Source organism: Anas platyrhynchos, chromosome 32, assembly GCF_047663525.1.
Source record: "Anas platyrhynchos isolate ZD024472 breed Pekin duck chromosome 32, IASCAAS_PekinDuck_T2T, whole genome shotgun sequence".
NCBI classification, from domain to species: Eukaryota; Metazoa; Chordata; class Aves; order Anseriformes; family Anatidae; genus Anas; species Anas platyrhynchos.
In genome coordinates this window covers 2,605,040-2,627,886 of record NC_092619.1, presented here as the reverse complement: position 1 = coordinate 2,627,886, position 22,847 = coordinate 2,605,040, and the positions used below count along the sequence as shown (strand labels likewise).

At 53.3% G+C, this 22,847-nt stretch overlaps 1 protein-coding gene across 1 annotated transcript; it reads right to left on the bottom strand.

The window, feature by feature from the left end:
• Nucleotides 1-2,559: 2,559 nt before the first annotated feature.
• On the bottom strand, nt 2,560-21,783 carry LOC119714660 (scavenger receptor cysteine-rich type 1 protein M130-like). The gene is made up of 6 exons (XM_072030341.1): nt 21,471-21,783; nt 21,076-21,390; nt 20,634-20,948; nt 18,907-19,047; nt 17,275-17,427; nt 2,560-2,759 (listed from the first exon to the last, which is right to left on the bottom strand). Exons 1-6 carry the CDS (start codon nt 21,781-21,783, stop codon nt 2,560-2,562), a joined length of 1,437 nt encoding a protein of 478 aa, XP_071886442.1.
• Nucleotides 21,784-22,847: the final 1,064 nt, after the last annotated feature.

Sequence of the window (22,847 nt, the reverse complement as noted above, 5' to 3'; positions counted from 1 at the left end):
TCCGTCATTCCTGCATGCTTATCACAAAACTGAAGGGGCTTGACCCCATGAGGCTAAGATGGGTTTGAGAGGTCCTGCAGCAGTCACTTGGTCTTGGAAGAGGCAAGGGAGGTGACCTGGATCTGGTCAGGTCATTGGGCTCAAGGAGGAGATGGGTGGGGATGTTTTGCTGAGGTCAGCTGTGCCTCAGGCTCTCAGAAGGCAGCAGGAGGCCCATGGCTGTGCAGGTGGGTTTCAGGGCACTTCTGACTGAGGAGCTGACAGGCCACCTTCAGGCACACAGCTGGTGTGTATGAGTGTGTCATTTTAGAAGTACAGAATGAACTGATAATGCACCAACATGAAGTGGTGTGGGACAGCATAGGACAGCCAGATACGGAGATGGACAAGGGCACTGGCAAGGCAAACATTAGCCAAGAAAAAAAAAAAAAAGTCTTTTCCCCTTGGCTATGGCAGGTCTCTCTGCCACCTGGGCCTAGGAGGAAACATGTTGTCCTCTTAGCAATTGTGGCTTGTCCCCTCTTTGCACCTTCTGAGTGAGGCCAGGAGGTGTCACACCACTGTCTTTTACTTGGCACTGAATACCCCACATACCACTGACCGAGGAAGTGCCCGGAGCCACACATGAAGGACAGGAACTCTCTGCCCAGAGCTGCAAGCAAGGCTTGCAGAGGTTCTCTGCTCCCTTCAACCTCCAACAAGGCAAGGCCTCTCTGTCTCAGAAAAGCTGAGGCTTTCTATGTCTCAGCTCCAGCTGTGCTCCTCTGGATGTATCTCAAGTCTTCTTCTCTCCTTGCCTTACATCTTCTTGGATTGAGACAGGGACATCCACTGCGTTCATCCAGACCCTTCATTCCTGAAGGATCAGGCTTTCCACCTCAGCCCTTCTTTCCCACTACAAAGCTTTTACCCAGTATACTTTGTCTGGCTGGACCCCATGCATTTGGAGTTCATTTGGATGGAGTTCACTTACTGTGAACTAGCCAGTGTAATGCTGAATCTCGTTGTTAGCAACAAGGATTGGCTTGTGGGGAATGTGAAGTTTAAAGGCAGCCTTGGCTGCAGTGACCATGAACTGGTGGCATTCAGGATGTTTAGGGCAGCAAGGAGGACACACAGTAAGCTCATCACCCTGGATATCAGGAGAGCAGATTTTGTCCTCTTCGGGGATCTGCTTTGTAGAGTACCATGGGAGAAGGACCTGAAGGGAAGAGGTGTCCAGGAAAGCTGGTTAATCTTCAAGGATCACCTCCTCCAAGCTCAGGAGCGATGCATCCCAGCACAAAGGAAGTCAGGCAAAAAGGCCAGGAGGCCACATGGCTGAATAAGGAGATGCTGGCCAAGGGGGTTCTTCACAGAGAGGGTGGTTGCACACTGGAACAGGCTCCCCAGGGAAGTGGTCGCTGCACCGAGCCTGTCTGAATTTAAGAAGAAATTGGACTGTGCACTTAGTCACATGGTCTGAACTTTTGGGTAGACCTGTGCGGTGTCAAGAGTTGGACTTGATGATCCTTAAGGGTCCCTTCCAACTCAGGATATTCTATGATAAAAAAAAAAAAAAAAAAAAAAAAAAGGAAGCCTACAAAAGATGGAAGCAAGGACAGGTAACCTGGGAGGAATACACAGACACTATCGGAGCAGCCAGGGATCAAGTCAGCAAAGCTAAGGCCATGGTAAGCTTCAATCTGGACAGGAAGGTCAAGGGCAACAAGAAGGGCTTCTCTAAGTACAACAGTGATAAAAGGAAGACAGCAGAAAACATGGACTCTCTCCTGAAGGAAACAGGAGACATGGTTACCCAGGATATACAGAAGGCTGAGGTACTCGATTTCTTTGCCTCAGTCTTCATTGGCAAGAGCTCTAGCCACACTGCCCAAGTCCCACATGACAAATGCAGGGACTGGGAGAATGTTGAAATGTCTACTGTGGAAGATTAGGTGCAAGACCATCTAAGGCATCTGAAGGAACACAAGTCTATGGAACCAGGTGAGATGAATCCCAGAGTCCTGAGGGAACTGGCAAATGAACTTGTAAAGCCACTACTCATCACATGTGAAAAGCGGTGGCAGTCTGGCAAAGTTCCATTGAATGGGAAAGGGAAAATGGAACTGCCACTATTAAAAAGGGAAAAATACATATGTATACACACCTAGGGAACTACAGTCCAGTCAGTCCCACCTCTGTGCCCAGCAAGATCATCAAATGGATGCACCTGGAAACTCTGCTAAGGGACATAACAAACAAAGAGGTGATTGGTAAGAGCCAACATGGCTTCACTAAGGGCAGCTCATGCCTGACATATCTGATGGCCTTCTGACCCACTGGGTTGCAGTGTTTTTGGATACAGGAAGAGAAACTGATGTCATCTCCCTGGAATTGTGCAAAGTATTCAACACATCCCACATAACATCCATTCTCTAAATTAGAGAGGCATGGATTTGATGTGTGGACCACTCAGTGGATATAAAGAATTGTCTGGATGGTCACAGTCAAATTACTGTGGTCAACAGCTCAGTGTTCAAGTGGAGACCAGCAATGAGTAGTGTTCTTCAGGGACCGTTATTGGGACTGGAAGAGTTTAACATCATTCTTGGTGACATGGACAATGGGATTGTCCACTTGACATTTTGACAAGTTGATGTCAAGCAAGTTGATGACAGCAAGCAGTGTGGTGAGGTTGACACACTGAAGGGAAGGGACGCCTTCCAGAGAGGTCTTGACAGGCTTGAGGCTGGGTGGAGAATGAAGTGAGAACAGCCCTGTGGAGTGGGTCCTGGGGCTGTTGGTGCTTGAAAAACTCAACATGAGCAGTCAATGTGCACTTGCAGCCCAGAAAGCAAAATCACAGGTAGCATCAGAACTGTAACTAGGAGGTTAGGGGAGGTGATTCTTGCCCTCTCTTCCACTCTTGTGAGACCCCTCTTAAAATACTGTGCTCAGTTCTGAGGCCCCCAATTTTGGAAGGACATGGACCTGTTGGAGCAAGACCAGAGGAGAGCCACAAAAATGATCAAAGAGCTGGACCACGTCTCCTGCAAGGAGAGGCTGGGACTACTTGGCAAGTGAGAAGAGAAGGCTCTGGGGAGACCTTACAGCAACTTTCCAGTAGCTAAAGAGGATGAACAGAAAAGCTGGAGAAAGACACTTTATCAGGGATAGAGTGATAGGACAAGGGCTAATGGCCTTAAACTAAAAGAGGGTAGATTTAGACTACATATTAGGAAGAAATTCTTTACTCTGAGATTAGTGAGGCACTGGAGCATGTTTTCCAGAGAAATTGTGGGATGGTGCCCTTAAAAGTGTTTAAGACCTGGTCTCTTGGAATGTGTACCTGGCCAGAGCAGGAGGGTTGATTTATAAAGATCCTTCCCAACACAAAACCTTTGAAGCTCTTTGAACCCCTGTGGTTTTATTTCAGAGCAGTTCTTATGGAGCTGCATTTTGAATTTTAGAACAAAAAGGTGTTGATAACAGACCAGTGTTTCAGTTACTACTGAACTGTGTCTGCACAGTATCAATGGGTTCTTATACTGCTGCACATGATGTATAGATTGGGGGTATACAGATATTGCAATGGGACACAAAAAGCAGAGCTGAACCAAGGTGCTTAAACTGTCAGCCTGACCTTGGTGCCAGGAAAGGTGATGGATCAGGTTATCTTGAATGCAATCATGCAACATATGTGGAACAACCTGTAGATCAGGCCCAGTAAGTATGGGCTCATGAAAGACAAGTCCTGCCTGACCAACCTCATCTCCTTCTATGAACGGGTGATCTGCCTAGTGGATGAGGGAAAGGCTGTTGGCATAGCCTGCCTAGATTTCAGCAAGACCTTTGACACAGTCTTCCACATCATTCTCCTGGAGAAGCTGGCAGCCCATGGCTTGGACAGGTACATGCTTTGCTGGGTTAAAAACTGGCTGGATGGCCGTGCCCAGAGATTGATGGTGATCGGAGTGAAATCCAGCTGGTCACCAGTGGTGTTCCCCAGGAGTTGGTGTTGGGGCCCATCCTCTTTAATGTTTTTATTGATGATTTGGATGAGGGAATTGAGTGCATCCCCAGTGAGTTTAGAGAAGACACCAAGTTAGAGGGTAGTGTTGATCTTCTGGAGGGTAGGTAGGCCCTTCAGAAGGACCTGGACAGGATGGGTCAATGGGCAGAGGCAAGTGGGATAAGTGTTGGGTCCTGCACTTTGGCCACATTAACCCCATGTAACACTACAGGCTTGGGGCAGAGTGTCTCGAAAGTTGTGCAGAGGAAAAGGATCTGAGAGCGCTGCTTGATGCTCACCTGAACATGAGCCGGCAGTTTGCCCAGGTGGCCAAGAAAGCCAGTAGCATCCTGGCTTGTGTCAGGAATAGTCTTTCTAGCAGGACCAGGCAGGTGATCATCCCCCTGTACTCTGTTCTGCTGAGGCTGCACCTCGAGTACTGTGTTCAGCTTTGGGTCCCTGTCCTGGTTTCAGTTAGCACAGAATTAATTTTCTTCCTAGTAGCTGGTGGAATGCTGTGTTTTGGCTTAGGATGAGAAGAGTGCTGATAACACCCCGATGCTTTAATTGTTGCAGAGCAGTGCTAATACTAAGCCAAGGACATCTCAGCCTTTTGCTCTGTCCTGCCAACGGGCAGGCTGGGGGTGCAGTAAGAGCTGGGAGGGGACAGACCCGGGACAGGTGACCCAAACTAGCCAAAGGGGTATTCCATACCATCTGACGTCATGCTAAACAATATATAGGGGTGGCTAGCCGGGGGGAGGGGGCCGGACTGCTCGGGGTTAGGCTGGGCATCGGTCAGCGGGTGGTGAGCAATTGCATTGTGCATCACTTGTTTGTACATACTATTATTACTTTCGTATTATCACCATTGTATCATTATTGTTATTATTGTTATTATTATTTTGTTATTATTATTTTCCCTGTCTTATTAAACTGTCTTTATCTCAACTCACGGGCTTCACTTTCCATTTCTCTCCCCCGTCCCAGAGAGGGAGGGGGGAGGGTGAGCGAACGGCTGCGTGGTGTTTAGCTGCCGGCCGGGTCAAACCACGACAGTCCTTTTTGGCGCCCAACGTGGGGCACGAAAGGTTGAGATAACGACAGATCTGATCAGAGTGTATTAAACTAAAATTGGTGTAAGGATTAGACCTGCTTAATAGTCACTTGTCATGATGCTGATTGCTTTAATCTCAACTCTGCTGCGCCTGTTTTCCAAATTGAGTATTATAGTACATTATTTTCCGTATTTGCTCTCTGTCGTGTTGTTTATCCTCTCCGGGCCCTGGTTTCAGATCATTATGGTACTGTGTGTTGTAGCAATGGCTTATGAGACGATGAAATATGTGGTCATGACTCTAACTTGTTATTTGTATTCAGTAACATCGTCAACTCTGTACTTTGGAAACTGTATCTTGGAAACTATTAGCAATTATACCTATTGTTTTTTTTTCATTAGGGAGTCAATCTGTGGAGGGGAAAGGGGAGGATATTTTTCCTTACTTGCTTACTCTCCCTTTCTCCTTCACCACCCCTGTATCCTCCTGGATCACTCTGCCTTCCTCCTTCACCACTCTCTTATCCCCTGAGCTTGTCACAATAGCTCTCCAAGATATTGAATATTTCTGGAATACTCAGAATACCATAGTCTTGTTGTTCTGCCTCATGAATGCACTTCAGGTTCTGCTTAAAGTTAAACAACTACTTGGGAAGCTCATCCGGATATCTGCCCGGAGGCAGGATAGTTGTGGGTGGCAGGGAGTATGGGCGGATATGGGCAGGCATCTAGAGCAGTTGGCACCCCCAGTGTGTTGGAAATTCACCCCTGAACAATGGCAAAATCCTCAAAAACTGGCAGAATGCTTGAAAAAAAGGTGTCATGATTCTGGCAGTTCCAAAGTAACACAAATCATTGTAACGTGCTGGGGCCTGGCTCATGCCTATCGAGCTGCCATTGATACTGCTATCAACTTAGTGACAGACCCTGCGGCCACTCCAAGCCCTGTGACAGATCCAACGGCCACTGTGACCCCTACGGTGGACTCTGCAGCCGCTCCAGATCCGGTTCCTGCAGCTGCTCCAGTCCCAGCTCCTGCAGCCACTCCAGATCCGGTTCCTGCAGCCGCTCCAGTCCCAGCTCCTGCAGCCGCTCCAGTCCCAGCTCCTGCAGCCACTCCAGCTCCGGTTCCTGCAGCCGCTCCAGTCCTGGTTCCTGCAGCCGCTCCAGTCCCAGCTCCTGCAGCCGCTCCAGTCCCAGCTCCTGCAGCCGCTCCAGCTCCAGCTCCTGCAGCCGCTCCAGTCCCAGCTCCTGCAGCCGCTCCAGCTCCAGCTCCTGCAGCCGCTCCAGTCCCAGCTCCTGCAGCCGCTCCAGCTCCAGCTCCTGCAGCCGCTCCAGCTCCAGCTCCTGCAGCCGCTCCAGTCCCAGCTCCTGCAGCCGCTCCAGCTCCAGCTCCTGCAGCCGCTCCAGCTCCAGCTCCTGCAGCCGCTCCAGTCCCAGCTCCTGCAGCCGCTCCAGCTCCAGCTCCTGCAGCCACTCCAGCTCCAGCTCCTGAAGCCGCTCCAGCTCCAGCTCCTACTGCTGCTCCAGTCCCAGCTCCTGCGACTGCTCCAGCTCCAGCTCCAGCTCCTGTAGCCGCTACAGCTCCAGTTCCTGCAACCGCTCCAGCTTCTGCAGCCGCTCCAGCTCCTGTGGCCGTGTCAGAGAAACAATCTGTAGCAGTGCAAGTTGACCCTGCAGAGGGTATTCCAACCCCTGTAATGGGGTCAGAGAAACGAGCTGTAGCAGTGCAAGCTGCCCCTGCAGAGGGTATTCCAACCCCTGTGGCAGACCCTGTAACAAAGTCAGAGAAACGAGCAGTAGCAGTGCAAGCTGCCCCTGTAGAGAAGGTGAAAAAATGGTATAGAGATTCAGGTCGTTTAGAACGCAGAGAGTCTTCTGCCAATCCAGGCAAGGCTTCTGCCAAAACTAAGTATAGAGATGACGAAGATGATGACGACGATGCTGGGCCATCAAGGATTCAGGAGGAGGAAGATGAGGATGCCGAAAAAGCAACAGTAACTACCCGAAGCCTAAACGAACGTGAGCTACGAGATGTGCGAAAAGATTTTGGTCGCTGTATAGGTGAGCAGCTTGTCACCTGGCTGCTCCGGTGCTGGGACTCTGGAGCCAATTGTGTGGAATTAGACGGCAGGGAAGCCAAGCGGCTGGGATCCCTTGCTCGAGACGCCGGCATTGACAAAGCAATTGCAGATGGAGCACAATCCACCAGCCTCTGGAGGCGTCTCCTCTCAGCTGTGAGGGAAAGGTATCCCTTCAAGGAAGAACTTTTATGTGTACCAGGCAAGTGGACCACTATGGAGAAGGGAATCCAGTACCTGAGGGAATTAGCCGTACGGGAAGTGATTTATGAGGATCCAGACCAGAGACAAACATCCAAAGATCCAGATGAAGTCAAGTGTACACGACCCATGTGGCGGAAGTTTGTACGGAGTGCACCATCATCATATGCCAGCTCATTGGCAATAATGGCCTGGAAAGAGGATGAGGAACCCACAGTGGATGAAGCGGCTAAACAACTCCGGCAGTACGAAGAAAGTCTCTCCTCTTCCTTACAGGCCTGCGTCTCAGCTGTGGAGAAACTTTCTGAAGAGGTCCACCAACTTAAAGAGAATCTATCTTCCTCCCCACCTGACCCAACCAGTGTCCAACGACCGAAAGAGAACACCTGGGAGAAAACACTTTCTGAAAAGTTTCACCAACTTGAAGAGAGATTATTCTCCTCTGTACCTGTACAAAGCAGTGTCTCAGCTGTCAGGGGTAGGCGTTCACCAACACAAGGAAGACAATATGGTGGGTACTCACCCCGTGCCACCCTGTGGTTTTACTTACGAGACCATGGAGAGGACATGAGAAAATGGGATGGAAAATCTACCGCGACCCTAGAGGCACGGGTACGTGAGTTGCAAAAGAAAACAATCAGGAAAAAGGGATTCTCCGAAAAGTTTGCTGCTCCAACTTCCAGCAGACAGTCCTTCAAACACAGAAACGAGGAAGATTCTGACCAGGATTAGGGGGGCCCTGCCTCCAGCCAGGGGGAGGAAAGGGACAATCGAGTTTATTGGACTGTGTGGATTCGATGGCCTGGCACATCACGCGCACAGAAGTATAAGGCTTTAGTAGACACCGGTGCACAATGTACTATAATGCCATCGAGCTATAAAGGACCAGAGCCTATCTATATTTGTGGAGTGACAGGGGGATCTCAGCAGTTGACTGTATTGGAGGCTGAAGTGAGTCTGACTGGGAATGAGTGGGAAAAGCACCGCATTGTGACTGGCCCGGATGCTCCATGTATCCTTGGCATAGACTATCTTAGAAGAGGATATTGCAAGGACCCAAAAGGGTTCCGGTGGGCTTTTGGTATAGCTGCCTTAGAGACAGAGGGCATTAAACAATTATCTGCCTTGCCTGGTCTCTCAGAGGACCCCTCTGTTGTGGGGTTGCTGAGGGTCGAAGAACAGCAAGTGCCAATCGCTACCACAACTGTGCACCGGCGGCAATATCGCACCAACCGAGACTCCCTGATCCCCATCCATAAGCTAATTCGTCAGTTGGAGAGCCAAGGAGTGATCAGCAAGACTCATTCACCTTTCAATAGTCCCATATGGCCAGTGCGAAAGTCTAATGGCGAGTGGAGACTAACAGTGGACTATCGCGGCCTGAACGAAGTCACGCCACCACTGAGTGCTGCAGTGCCGGACATGCTGGAACTTCAGTATGAACTTGAATCGAAGGCAGCCAAGTGGTACGCCACAATTGATATCGCTAATGCATTTTTCTCCATCCCTCTAGCAGCAGAGTGCAGGCCACAATTTGCCTTCACTTGGAGGGGAGTCCAATATACTTGGAATAGGCTGCCCCAGGGGTGGAAACATAGCCCTACCATTTGCCATGGGCTGATCCAGTCTGCACTAGAGCAGGGGGAAGCTCCTGAACACCTGCAGTACATCGATGACATTATTGTGTGGGGTGACACAGCAGAGGAAGTTTTCGAGAAAGGGAAGAAAATAGTCCAAATCCTTCTGAAAGCCGGTTTTGCCATAAAACAAAATAAAGTCAAAGGACCTGCACGAGAGATCCAGTTTTTAGGAATAAAATGGCAAGATGGACGTCGTCAAATCCCAATGGATGTGATCAACAAAATAAAAGCTATGTCTCCACCAACTAACAAAAAAGAAACACAGACTTTCCTAGGTGTTGTGGGGTTTTGGAGAATGCACATCCCAAATTACAGTCTGATTGTAAACCCACTCTACCAAGTAACCCGTAAGAAGAATGAGTTTGAATGGGGCCCTGAACAACGACAAGCCTTTGAACAAATCAAGCAGGAAATAGTCCATGCAGTAGCCCTTGGGCCAGTTCAAACAGGACCAGATGTAAAGAATGTGCTCTACACTGCAGCCGGGGAGAACGGCCCCACCTGGAACCTCTGGCAGAAAGAACCTGGGGAAACTCGAGGTCGGCCTCTGGGGTTTTGGAGTCGGGGATACAGAGGATCTGAGGCCCGCTATACTCCAACTGAAAAGGAGATATTGGCAGCATATGAAGGAGTTCGATCTGCTTCGGAGGTGATCGGTACTGAAGCGCAGCTCCTCCTAGCACCCCGATTGCCGGTACTAGGCTGGATGTTCAAGGGAAGGGTCCCCTCTACGCATCATGCAACTGATGCTACATGGAGCAAGTGGGTTGCACTGATTACTCAGCGGGCTCGAATAGGAAACCCCAGTCGCCCAGGAATATTGGAAGTGATCATAGACTGGCCAGAAGGCAAATACTTTGGGATATCATCAGAGGAGGAGGTGAGTCGTGCTGAAGAAGCCCCACTGTACAACCAGTTGCCAGAGAATGAAAAGAAATATGCCCTGTTCACTGATGGGTCCTGTCGTATTGTGGGGAAGCATCGGAGATGGAAGGCTGCTGTCTGGAGTCCTACGCGACGAGTTGCAGAAGCTGCTGAGGGAGAAGGTGAATCGAGTCAGTTTGCAGAAGTGAAAGCCATTCAGCTGGCTTTAGACATTGCTGAACGAGAAAAATGGCCAGTTCTCTATCTCTACACCGATTCATGGATGGTAGCAAATGCCCTGTGGGGATGGTTACAGCAATGGAAGCAAAACAACTGGCAGCGTAGGGGCAAACCCATCTGGGCTGCTGCATTGTGGCAAGATATTGCTGCTCGGGTAGAGAACCTGGCTGTGAAAGTACGCCACGTAGATGCTCATGTGCCCAAGAATCGGGCTACTGAAGAACATCAAAACAACCAGCAGGTGGATCAGGCTGCTAAGATTGAAGTAGCTCAGGTGGATCTGGATTGGCAGCATAAAGGTGAATTATTTATAGCCCGATGGGCCCATGACACCTCAGGCCATCAAGGTAGAGACGCAACATACAGATGGGCTCGTGATCGAGGGGTGGACTTGACCATGGACGCTATAGCACAGGTTATTCATGACTGTGAAACATGTGCTGCAATCAAGCAAGCCAAACGGTCAAAGCCCCTTTGGTATGGAGGACGATGGCTGAAATATAAATATGGAGAGGCCTGGCAGATTGATTACATCACACTCCCTCAAACTCGCAATGGCAAGCGCCACGTACTTACAATGGTGGAAGCAACCACCGGATGGCTGGAAACATATCCTGTGCCTCATGCTACCGCCCGGAACACCATCCTGGGCCTTGAAAAGCAAGTCCTATGGCGACATGGCACCCCAGAAAGAATAGAATCAGACAATGGGACTCACTTCCGAAACAACCTTATAGACACTTGGGCCAAAGAACATGGTATTGAATGGGTGTATCACATCCCCTATCATGCACCAGCCTCCGGGAAAGTTGAACGATACAATGGCCTGTTAAAGACTACCTTGAAAGCAATGGGCGCTGGGACGTTCAAAAACTGGGATATGCATTTGGCAAAGGCCACCTGGTTAGTCAATACTAGGGGATCTACCAACCGAGCTGGACCTGCCCAATCAAACCTGTTACGTACTGTAGATGGGGATAAAGTTCCTGTAGTGCATGTAAAAAATATGCTGGGTAAAACAGTCTGGGCTACTCCTGCCTCAGGAAAAGGCAAACCTATTCGTGGAATTGTTTTCGCTCAGGGACCTGGATACACTTGGTGGGTGATGCAAAAGAATGGAGAGGTGCGGTGTGTACCTCAAGGAGATTTAATACTGGGTGAGAATAGCCCATGAACTGAATTGTACCATGTTAAATAGTATATTATACTGTATGTTATCACTACCATGATTACTATAGGTGACTAATTAGAATGTATGGAAAAGAGTGTAACCTGAGCATGACATAAATGGTATGGAATAAGGGGTGGATAGATGTCCTGGTTTCAGTTAGCACAGAATTAATTTTCTTCCTAGTAGCTGGTGGAATGCTGTGTTTTGGCTTAGGATGAGAAGAGTGCTGATAACACCCCGATGCTTTAATTGTTGCAGAGCAGTGCTTATACTAAGCCAAGGACATCTCAGCCTTTTGCTCTGTCCTGCCAACGGGCAGGCTGGGGGTGCAGTAAGAGCTGGGAGGGGACAGACCCAGGACAGGTGACCCAAACTAGCCAAAGGGGTATTCCATACCATCTGACGTCATGCTAAACAATATGTAGGGGTGGCTAGCCGGGGGGAGGGGGCCGGACTGCTCGGGGTTAGGCTGGGCATCGGTCAGCGGGTGGTGAGCAATTGCATTGTGCATCACTTGTTTGTACATACTATTATTACTTTCGTATTATCACCATTGTATCATTATTGTTATTATTGTTATTATTATTTTGTTATTATTATTTTCCCTGTCTTATTAAACTGTCTTTATCTCAACTCACGGGCTTCACTTTCCATTTCTCTCCCCCGTCCCAGAGAGGGAGGGGGGAGGGTGAGCGAACGGCTGCGTGGTGTTTAGCTGCCGGCCGGGTCAAACCACGACAGTCCCTTAGTACAAGAAAGATGTTGAGCCCCTAGAGCATGTCCAGAGAAGGGCTACAAAGCTAGTGAAGGGTCTGGAACACAATTCCGATGAGGAGCAGCTGAGGGAACTGGGGTTGTTTAGTCTGGAGAAGAGGAGGCTCAGGGGAGACAGTATTGCTCTCTCTAACTACCTGAAAAGAAGGTGTGGGGATCTAAGGGTTGGCCCCTTCTCACAGATAAGTAGTGACAGGACTAGAGAGAATGGCTTCAAGTTGATTAAGGGGAGGTTTAGTTTGGAAATTAGGAGATGTTTGTTCTCGAAAGGACTGTTCAGGCATTGGAACGGGTTGCGCAGTGAGATGGTGGAGTGACTGTCCATGTGGGTCTTTATGGAAAGTTTGGATGTGGTGCTTAGGGAGATGATTTAGTGGGTAATATTGGTGGTAGGGGGGTGGTTGGACCAGATGATCTTGGAGGTCTATTCCAACTTTAATGATTCTATGACTCTAAGACAGTTGTCCCTCTCAGGGATAAAACTTCAGATGTCGTAAGAACATGTACTGGAGAAGAGAGACACTTAGCTCTGCCTATCGTAAATGACACCCATAAATGACCAAATCAGATGAAAGCCATTGTAGGCTGCTCAGAATATATTAATGAACAGTGAAAAGAATCAATGATCTTTAATTTAGGTATCTGGTTTCATTTTCATTTGACCAAGAAAATCTCCCTGCACTTAAGAACGATGTCCCCAGATGCCCAACTGATTCCTGGAATTAATCGATCAGAGCATGAAGATACTTGCATATATCTTGGCCCACCTCTGGCACCTCCAATGTCACCTGGTGTTTGCATATGAACAGCTCCCTCCTGGCCTCTGTCTCTATTCAGTGTGCTGGGAGCTGAGACTAGCTCACTTGCACAAGACTGGAGTGTGCCAACCTGAACCTAGGCAAAAGAAATCCCAGCTCCTGTGGGCTTATTGCGCATGTGAGAGAGCAAAGCCTCCTTCTAACCGTTGGACTGCAAAGAATGAGATGCCTTGGTTGATTCAGCTGAAACCCTTCCCTCAGCAAATGAAGGCAGATCCCTCCCTATCCCTGTATGGGTGTCCTGCCTAAAACCAGAACACAGAAAGGTGATTCTTGAACCTCATACTTCTTTTGATATGAGAAATGATAGTGCTGGAAATGAGTTTCCTTCCCCAGTGGATGGAAGGATCATCTGTGATAACTTCATTCTGTTTCAACGTTGTTTCCTCTAGAGTCCCAGGAATTTGTCAAGAGCTCCCTGTGCTGCTGACCTAGGCTGGACTCCTGGGCCCAAGGGGAGCTTCTGGTAAGCGGGCAGCACTGCAGAGAGACAGCTCTGCCCAGGAGCAGCTCCTCTGTACAGTGCAGCAGGGCTGGGGGCACTGCCTGCAGGGGACAAGGGTGGCTGAGAGAAGGGAGGGAGATGTTAAAGGCAGTGTGGAGGGGGGATGCTGAGAGATCACAGTAGGAGAAATCTTCACAGCCCTGAACAGGGGAAGTCTCTGACTGCAGGGCAGCACAGCCGTATTCAAAGAGTCTCTGACTCTGAAGAAGGCCAGCTATCTGTGCGCACCCTCCATGGCCAAAGAACCACTTGGGTGGGAGGCAGTCAGTGGCAGTGCCCCTGACACCATCTGGCTCTGCCTTCCCAGTGTAATAAATGGCTCATACATCTGTGGTATAACCTATGTGGTTATACAAGTGTATGTAAGAAAGAAGGTCGCATTCATCATACCATGTGGCCTTAGCATTGTTCCATACTGACACGAATCAGATGAACATATCTCACACCAGCCTGACCAGCACGGCCCTGCTGAGTGCCCCCATGGCCCCATGCACCACAGCCCCCTCGTTCTGCAGAGCAGCACCGCCAGTTGGGGGGCTGTGGGCAGCATGGGCAGGGGCTGCAGGAATGGCTGCTCAGACCAGCCCGGACGTGCTGGGCTGGGGGAAGGCTGTGCAGGACATGGTGTGTCCCGGGAGCAGAGCAGGGCACTGAGTGTGTGTGCAGTGGTGTTGCTTGAGGAACCCCAGGGCCAGCAGTGTGGTGCTGTGATGTGCTGGGGAGCAGGGCTGGTCTGGGAGGCTCTAGGGTGTCTGGGAAGGTGGATTGGTGGTGTTTATCTCCTGCAGATGGCAGCAGCAGAGACACTTCCAGTGACCTCCCCTGCTTCATTAGCAGCTTTGTTGCCAGCCCAGCCTGGGTTTCCCTGCTGGGCTGTTTTGGGGAGAGGAGATGGAGGTGTAGAGAGCTGGGGAGGGTCTGGGCTGGGCTGGCCTCCTGGCAGAGAGAAGGGAACCACGGAGCAGTCTAGGCTGAGTCCTTGTTCACTAGATATGGATATGACCAATGCTAGTCATCATGACTTTCACACCAACTCCTTCTCTGAAGAGTTCTCAACATTTTTCTAAAATATGCATTCAGTTCTTGAATCAGTTTTCCACACAGAGGTGGCCATTTCCTTCAGGATGCCCTGGAGTTGCTGAAACCTACATGGGGAAACATGAGTTTGGATATGTGGGAGACCTCCCAAAGCAGGAACTGGTTGGCAGGCAGAGTACCTGAGGGACTGTGCAGAGCACCCACTGCACCCAGTGCTTCTCGGTGGGCTGGGATGAGACCTGCTGAGCACAACAGCTCCTTGTAGCCCTGTGGATGCTGGCTGTGAGGTCACTTGTGTCACAGCACCTGTCTGGACAACAGCAGGGAGGCAGAGCCTCTGAGGTCATAAAGGCCCTCAGAAAGCTGACCCCAACAGGGTGACACATTTGGTGAGGCCAGGGGAAAGCTGGGAGAATAACGGTGGGGGATTTGGGAGAGAGAAGAGGGGTTTCGCTAACAGAAAGGAAAGATTTTAAAGATTTAAGGGGGGTCCAGGTAAGGCTGATACTTCTGCAACACTCACAGGGAACATCTTCATGTTGTGTCCTGGTAATATTTCTAACTAGTAACCCGAAAATCTAGTGCTGTCCTTAATGCTTTCTCTCTCCCTTTAAGGCATCCATTGCTCTAATCCCCAACCTCATTTCCTAATTCAAAGTCAGACCCCAAGCACATTACTTGTTACCATTAGTCACAGGATCATAGAATCATAAAAACACAGGGTTGGAAAGAACCTACAAGATCATCTAGTCCAATCATCCTCCTATCACCAATACTACCCCTAAGCTACTAAATCATATCTCAAAGCACCTGAGACAGGTGCTTCTTGGACACTGCCAAGGATGGTGACTCCACCACCTCCCTGGGGAGGCCGTTCCAGTGCCTGACCACTCTTTGAGAGAAAAAGTTTTTCCTGATATCTAAACCAAATCTCCCCAGGCGCAACTTGTGGCCATTTCCTCGAGTGCTATCATTAGTTATCAGAGAGAAGAGGCTGACCCCCTCCTCATCACAGCCTCACTTCAGAAAGTTGTAGATTGCAATGAGGTCTCCCCTGAGCCTCCTCTTCTGCAGACTAAACAATCCCAGCTCACTCAGCCGCTCTTCACAGGACCTGTGCTCCAGACCCCTCACCAATTTTGTTGACCTTATCTGGACATGCTCCAGGGCCTCAGTGTCCTTCTCGTAGTGATGGGCCCAAAACTGAACACAGTACTCCAGGTGTGGCTTCACCAGAGCTGAGTACAAGGGGATGATCACCTCGCTGCTCCCACTGGCTACACTATTTCTAACACAGGCCAGGATACCATTGGCCTTCTTTCCACCTGGGCACCCTGCCGGCTCATGTTCAGCCAAACATCGATCATCACTCCCACGTCCCTTTCCTCTTCACAGCCACTCTGTCCCAGGCCTATAGCATTGCATGGGGTTGTTGTGGCCAAAGTGCAGGATCTGGTGCTTACCCTTGTTAAACCCCATCCCATTAGCCTCAGCCCAGCCTATCCCAATCCCTCTGAAGGACCACCTTAGCCTCAGGCAGATCAACATTACCTCCCAACTTGGTGTCGTCTGCAAACTTACTGAGGGTACATTCAACCCCTCATCTAGGTCATCAATAAAGGTATTATACAAGCTAGGCTCCAGTACCAACCACTGGGGGACACCACTTGTAACGGGACGCCAACTGGACTGAACTCCATTAACCAAAACCCGCTGGGCATGGCCCTCCAGACAGTTCTTGACCCAGAGAAGACTATAAACAGCCAGGACAGCTGACCCAACAGGATTAAATAGATGCTCCAATAGGTGTTCCAGCCCACCATCCCACTAACAAAAGCACCTCCCAGCCTGCAGCAGAGGAGCCTGCTGGGAAAGACCTGGAGGGCTGTGGGGACCCACCAACAGGAGCTGGTGCCAAGTCCTGCCCAAGGGTCCAAGACATCACCCCGTTCACCTCTTGCAACTTAGGTATCTCTGTCCATGGGTGCTGGGCAGGCATCCTTAGGCTCCGTGGGGGACCAAGGCAGCAGAAGGTGGGCACTGCAAGGGAGTGTCTCATGGGGATTCCCAGAGATCCACTTTTTCTGGAAACTGCCTGTGGCTGGCAGGACGGAAATGTCTCTGTCAGTAGGAATAGTGTCCAGGGACCAGGGGCTCTGTCAGCCCCAAAGCCAGACCCCGATCCTGCTGGCTCTAAGATGTGCCCCTTCCCAACTGCTGCATCTTTGAGCTCTTCTCCCCTCCATCCGACTCAGGGAGACACCCTGACACCTGGGCAGGGAAGACTGGAAGAGGGTTTTAATATGAGGAAATACCAACACACAGCATTAAAACGGGAATACCAAGAGGGGAAATACCCATGTGTGTCTGCTGACTGCTGGAAAAGGGAGACCGTTCCCTGGCACTCACGGCTCTCCCAATGGCACTGAGCTCTCCTCCCTCCCGGCTGCACTCAGCTGCTCAGCAGGGCTGGGCTCTGCTGGCCTGGGGCTCTGGAACTCTTGTGCATGGGACTCTGGTATCACATCCTGGGTGTCCTCATGGAGATATACCAGAGACACCTCTTCAACATCGTCATAGCCTGTGGTCCCCAGGAAAGGTGACGAGGTGTCTCCATCAGCTCCAGAGACCCCAGCACTTCTCCGGGAGTGCAGGCTTCCCCCTGTAAGCATCAAGGCAGGCTGCTGTGGTTGGGCCTGTGGGGTGCCCCTCGGGGCTGTTTATCACCTTCCTCTTCCTCACCAGCCTGAGACATTCGGCCTATTCTCCCAGCCCCCACTAAATATCCCAGGACAGGTTCTCCATGGATTGTCAGGCTTTCAATATGGCATGGATTCTCCTAGGCCTGGGGTTGGCACCTAGGAAGTGGCAGTGCTGCATTGCCCTCTCACCTGTGGCTCCATCCCTGCGCCCATCTCCTTCCTCTGGTGTCCTGGGCACTTCCCAGTCCCTCTGCCCAGGGACAGGATCATCCCCAGGGTCAGAAACCTCCCCAGCATCATCATAGCCATCTGCTGGGTAACCTCCGGGCAGGACAGGGACATCTGAAAGGAGAGGGAAGGTGGTGGCAATGAGAAGAGATGTCCTGCAGAGCAGAGGATGGGAGGGTGTGTGGGGACACAGGGCTGACATGCTGCTGGTGTCAGGGTCACAGCAGAGCCTTCACACTTCCAGCTCTGATGATAACACTCGGTGGCCACTGCTGTCTGTCTGGTCTGTCTGCAGGGAGGAGAAATTGAGTCCTTCCACCCCCACCCCCGCTCTTATCCCTGGGTGTGGCCCCAGACCATCCTCCTCCTCATGTGCCTGGGGTAGGGCTGCAGCTGGGTCAGGGAACCCTCTGAAAAGGAGGCTGCAGAGAGCTGCAGTGGGTGCTGTGGGATGAGCCCTGCTGCCCTGACTGGTGGTCAGCACTGCTGGGGATGGGCACCCACAGAGCTGGGGGTGCATGGGGAGGAGACCAGTTCCCTTGGGACAAGGCACTTCCCAGAGAGGTTCCCAGAGCTGCCCTGGGACAGCCCTTTGCTTAACCCTTGGCTTTCAATAAGGTGCAGGGACAAGCAGAGAGGGGCTGTCCCCTCTGGGATGGGCAGAGCTGGTGTGGAGGAAGCTCCTCTGTGGGGGCCAACACCTGGATGCTCTCCCAAAGACCCCATGGTCCAACCATTTCAGGGACCATGGGTAGGAGCTGCAGGGCACAGCCCTGGTCTGAGACAGGGAGAATGGACACAGCAGATGTGCCCCCGCAGGTTACCTGCACCCACCTGAGAGACTGAACCTTGCCTGCTTCTCCCACGCCAGGCTGTAAGCGATCTCCTCATACACGGCCTCAGGGAAGGGCTCCCCAGCTCTCCTGGAGCCTGGGGACAGAGGCAGGGCTGGTCTGGGAATGGGCAGAGAGGGACAGGACCCCACTGGGCTCCCCCAGCCCCATTCCCTGGGCCAGCACAAGGCTGTCCCCACAACACAGCCCCTCTGTGTTGTGTTGGCACTGAGGCCACATCCCCAGGGAGGGCAGCATTCCCATGGAGATGGTCTGGGGCAGCATCAGCCTCACATTTGGAGACAGCCCTTGTGCCCCTTTGGCCCCCAGGTCATGTCCCAGTGCAGACCCTGCACCAATTCCCACATTTTTCCTCCCCATGGAGCTGCTCCATCTATGCCCCATACAGCAATAGCACAGCCCGTGCCCTGCTGGGGGGTGGCTGACACCATGGTGATGGACTTGGCTGCTCCACGTTCCTCCTGCCAGTGCTGCCCAGAGCACTGCCAGCAGTGCATCCTCCCTGACTCACCCAGCCCAGCTCTCACATTTCTCTCCTCAACCCAGAACTGATGCCTCAGGGTCTGGGCTCTCTCCATCCCTTGATGTTGGTGCCCCATGCTCTGTCAGTCAGTGGGGCAGCACATGGGGCAGGAGGCAGCACACGGCTCTGTTTCTGTGTCCCAGGACACCAACACCCCCAGCACCCCCAGCCCTGCCAGGAGGCATCTCCCCCCAGGACCACTGGGGAAGGACCCACCTCTGCGCCGAGCCCTGGCGCTTCGCACCTGCCCAGCCAGGAGGGCCAGGAGCAGGCAGAGGAGGGCCCCCAGGATGATGCAGATGATGACAGGCACTGAGAGTCCCTCGCTGTTGGTGGTTGGACGGCCCCGTGGGGGATCTGCATGGGCAGGAACACGGCAGGGGCAGCAAGGGAGAGGTTGGAGGAAGGACATACCACTCCTGACCACACAAGGCAGCAGGGGCTGTGGGGGACAAGTCTGGGTGATGGGGCAGCTCCCACCCTGCTGGGTACATCACAGACTTCCCCCAGCTCTCTCAATTTCCTGGGAGTCTCACAGCCCAACAGGGAGCCCCTTCCCCTGGCTGTGGGTCACAGCGTGGACATGGACAGACCCAGCCCAGGGGAAGGACAGCTTACCTGCTTGTGGGGGGGGTGTTGCTGTCCTGGGTGCAGCTGCAGGGGAGCAGAAGGAGAGCTGGGCTGAGAGGCTGGGGCTGTGGCACCAGGCAACCTCCCTGGCAAATGACTCCAGCATGTGCCACCTGAATTGTCCCTCCTGTGGGGCTGGGCAGGGTGGCAACGACAGGGCCCAGCACCACTGCTCTGGGCTGCTCACAGGACAGTTCAGGCAGCCCAGGGGATGTGCTGGCACATCCAGCCCCACAGAGGCTGCTCCCCACCCACCACCAGCCTCCCACTCTGCAGGGACACCCTTGCTTGGGCCAGCACTGGGGCCATGCCATGATGCAGCAGGGCATACACCCAAGCCAGCTCCTTGCCAAGCCCCCAGCCATGTGTCCCAGCCCCACTGCTCACCTGAGCAATGCACAGCCGCATCTGCCTTATGCTGGCAGACAGCGCTGTCCCCTGGCTGGGCCCAGCAGTCCTGCAGAGACAGCTCCGTCCCCCTGCACTCCATCAGCCACATGGGGCCCGTCCCCTCTCCAGCAGCAGCCTGGCCCAGGGCATAGAGTGCGGGGCCACAGCCCAGCTGCCTGCACGCCACCTCGGCGTCCCACATGTCCCAGGCATTGTCACAAAGTGTCCCCCAGGTGCCGCGGTGCCAGATCTCCACTCTGCCCGAGCAGCCGTCCTTGCCTCCCACAGCGCGGATCTTCTCCCTGTCTGGGGAGGCAGCGATGTCCCATGGCACCAGGAGAGCTGGGACAGCCCTGCCAGGTGAGGGGGGCACGTGCAGGGGCAGCTCCCTACCTGTGCAGCTGGTGGAGTTGGGGCATGCAGCCACCTGCGGCCTTTCTGTCCATGTCCCAAAGGAAAGAGAAGTTGGGCTGAAAAGGGTTGTTCTGGGGGTCGTGCAGAAGAGAGCTGAGCTGACCTCTGCTCACACGTCCCCATGCTGCCTGGGTCAGGGCAGCAGCAGAACCCTGTTCACTCAGGGGACACACACGGTACTGCAGGGGGGACCCAAGTGCTCGGCCCCACAGGGTCCCTGGTTCACAGAGCAGCAGGAGGCTGTCCCAGGAGGGAGGACTCCTGAAAGCCCTGCATGGTCTCCTCTGAGACCTTGCCTGGAGTTGCCTCTGCATCCCCCAGGGGCTGCTGGCAGCCCGGCTGTTGACTGCTGCTGGTGGACATGGGTGGCTCCAAGAGCTGAAGTCACCTTTGTGTACCAGTAGCAACAGGGTCTAATGCAGGAAGTCAAAGCCCCTCTGGGTTCCTTCTCTGCATTTCACCATACCCAGTGGGGAACAGCACCTGGTGTTTTGATGGCTCAGATTTACCATTGCAGGTGATGTATGTCTCTTCTCGGAGGTCATCACACGACTGCGGATCCCAGGGAGCAGAGGGACACTGCCAGAAGGAGCTGTTGCTCTTCCCACACTCCACGTGATCCAGCCATGCAGTGCCAGAGAGCTTGGCATAGTTAGAATCTGTTTCCAGTTCCCCTTCATTCCCACAGCCCAGCTCCTTGCACACCAGTGACACCGTCTCGGTGGTCATGGAGTTGGAGCAAACGCTGCCCCATGTCCCGTTGTAGAAAACCTGCAGGCGCCCGGAGCAGCCGTCGCTGTTCTCCAGCCTCAGGGCCATGAACTCTGGAAGGAGGAAAGGCCCCAGGGACGTCCTTGGATGTCAGCCGCTGAGGGCCTTGGCTCTAACTGGCCCTATCCTCACCCCAGATTCCAACGCCCCAGCTCCCAGAAACACATTCCCAGCACAGACCTGAACAGACGACTCCCGCGTCCTCCTTGTGCCCGCAGTCGTGCTGCCCCCAGGCCTTGGCAGGGCAGTCCCAGAGAGCAGCTTCGGCCCCGGAGCAGTTGACGCCATCCAGCCAGATCTGCCCGTAGCCCTCCCCAAACCGAGCAGAGCCGGCTGCCTCCAGGGCCCCTCCACAGCCCAGCTGGCGGCAAACGACGGCGGCGTCGGCCAGGTCCCAGGCATCGTCGCAGACAGTGCCCCAGCGCCCCTGGTAGTAGATCTCCACTCTCCCGGCACAGCGCCCGGCCCCGTCCACCAGCCGCACCCGCCGGCTCTCTGCAGCGTGGAGAACCCCGGCTGTCAGGGGCTGGCTGCCCTCCCGGACCCACACCTGGGGGACGTGCAGCACCACTTACCCTGGCACACGACCCCCACGTCCTCCATGATCCCTGCTGCCTGTGTGCTCTCGGGCAGGGAGGTGTTGCAGTGGCTCAGGTCAGCCTCGTGCCCTGCACACCGCACCCCACGCAGCCCCACAGGTCCTCGTCCTCGCTCGGCCCTCACGGGGGTGTAGGCTGTCACTGCCTCTCCGCACTGCAGCTGCCGGCACACCACGCTGGCCTCCTGCATGTCCCACTGCTCATCCAGGACTCTGCCCCACGTCCCGTGCTGGAAGACCTCCACGCGCCCGTCACACCGGCTCCCTCCGCCCACCAACCGTACAGACATGTGGTGAGCCGGGCCTGGTGAGAGGAGAAATTCAGCCAGGCACTGCAGTGGGGTCCCCAGCTGTGGGTGGCCGTGTCACACACCAGGGGCAAATGGACTTTGCAGCACTGCCCAGCACTCACCTGAGCAAATGACAACAGCAGCGTTCTCCTGGGAGCACGGCGAGGCCCCCAGGGCAGTCACCGGGCACTGCCCCAGGTGGGCTTCAGTCCCGTCACAGTGGAACGAGTCTCTCCAGACAGGGCCGGTTCCTCTCCCAAAATGCCCTCCTCCAGGAATGGACTCAGCAAAGCCACAGCCGAGGTGCCGACACAGAACGTGGGCGTCCGAGAAGTCCCAGCGGGAGGCACAGAGGGTCCCCCATGTCCCCAGCACCTCCACCTCCACCCTGCCCTCACACGCTGTGCTGCCGTTCACCAGCCTGAACCCTGTGTACTCTGGCAACAAAGGAGGGTGAGAGAGGCCACATTTGTGCTCTTGCTCCCACAGGATCTGGAGGAGAGGCCAAAGGGACAGCGTGCCTTTTCCTCCTGCAGCACTCTCATTTTAGGGCCGCAGACCACCACCTCACCCCAGCTGTCCCCACCCAGAACAGCCCAGTGCACACCCTGCTCTCATGCCCCCACCATAACCCCAGTGTCCATCATCCCACTGCGAGTCCTTACGTGTGCAGGTGACATGAGTGCCATTGCTGTGGGTGCAGGCCTTGTCCTTGGGGGCCCCCGTGGGGCAGAAGGAGAGGACGGATTCATTCCCCACACACTGCAGCTCTCTGTCCCAGACAGGACCGGCCCCTTCTCCCAGCTGAGCTGCCCCATGGACAGACAGGGCTGTGCCACACTGCAGCTCCCTGCACACCACCTCGGCAGCTTTGGCACCAAAGTGGGAGTGACAGACAGCTTTCCACTGGTCCCTGTCGTAGACCTCCACACTTCCTGAGCAGGGGCTGTCCCCTCTGACCAGCCGGACAAATCCTGGAGCAACCAAGAAGACCTGTGAGTTCCCAGAGCCCTCTGGCACTTCCATGCCCACCTCATCCCTAAGGCAGCCACATGCAGAGTCCC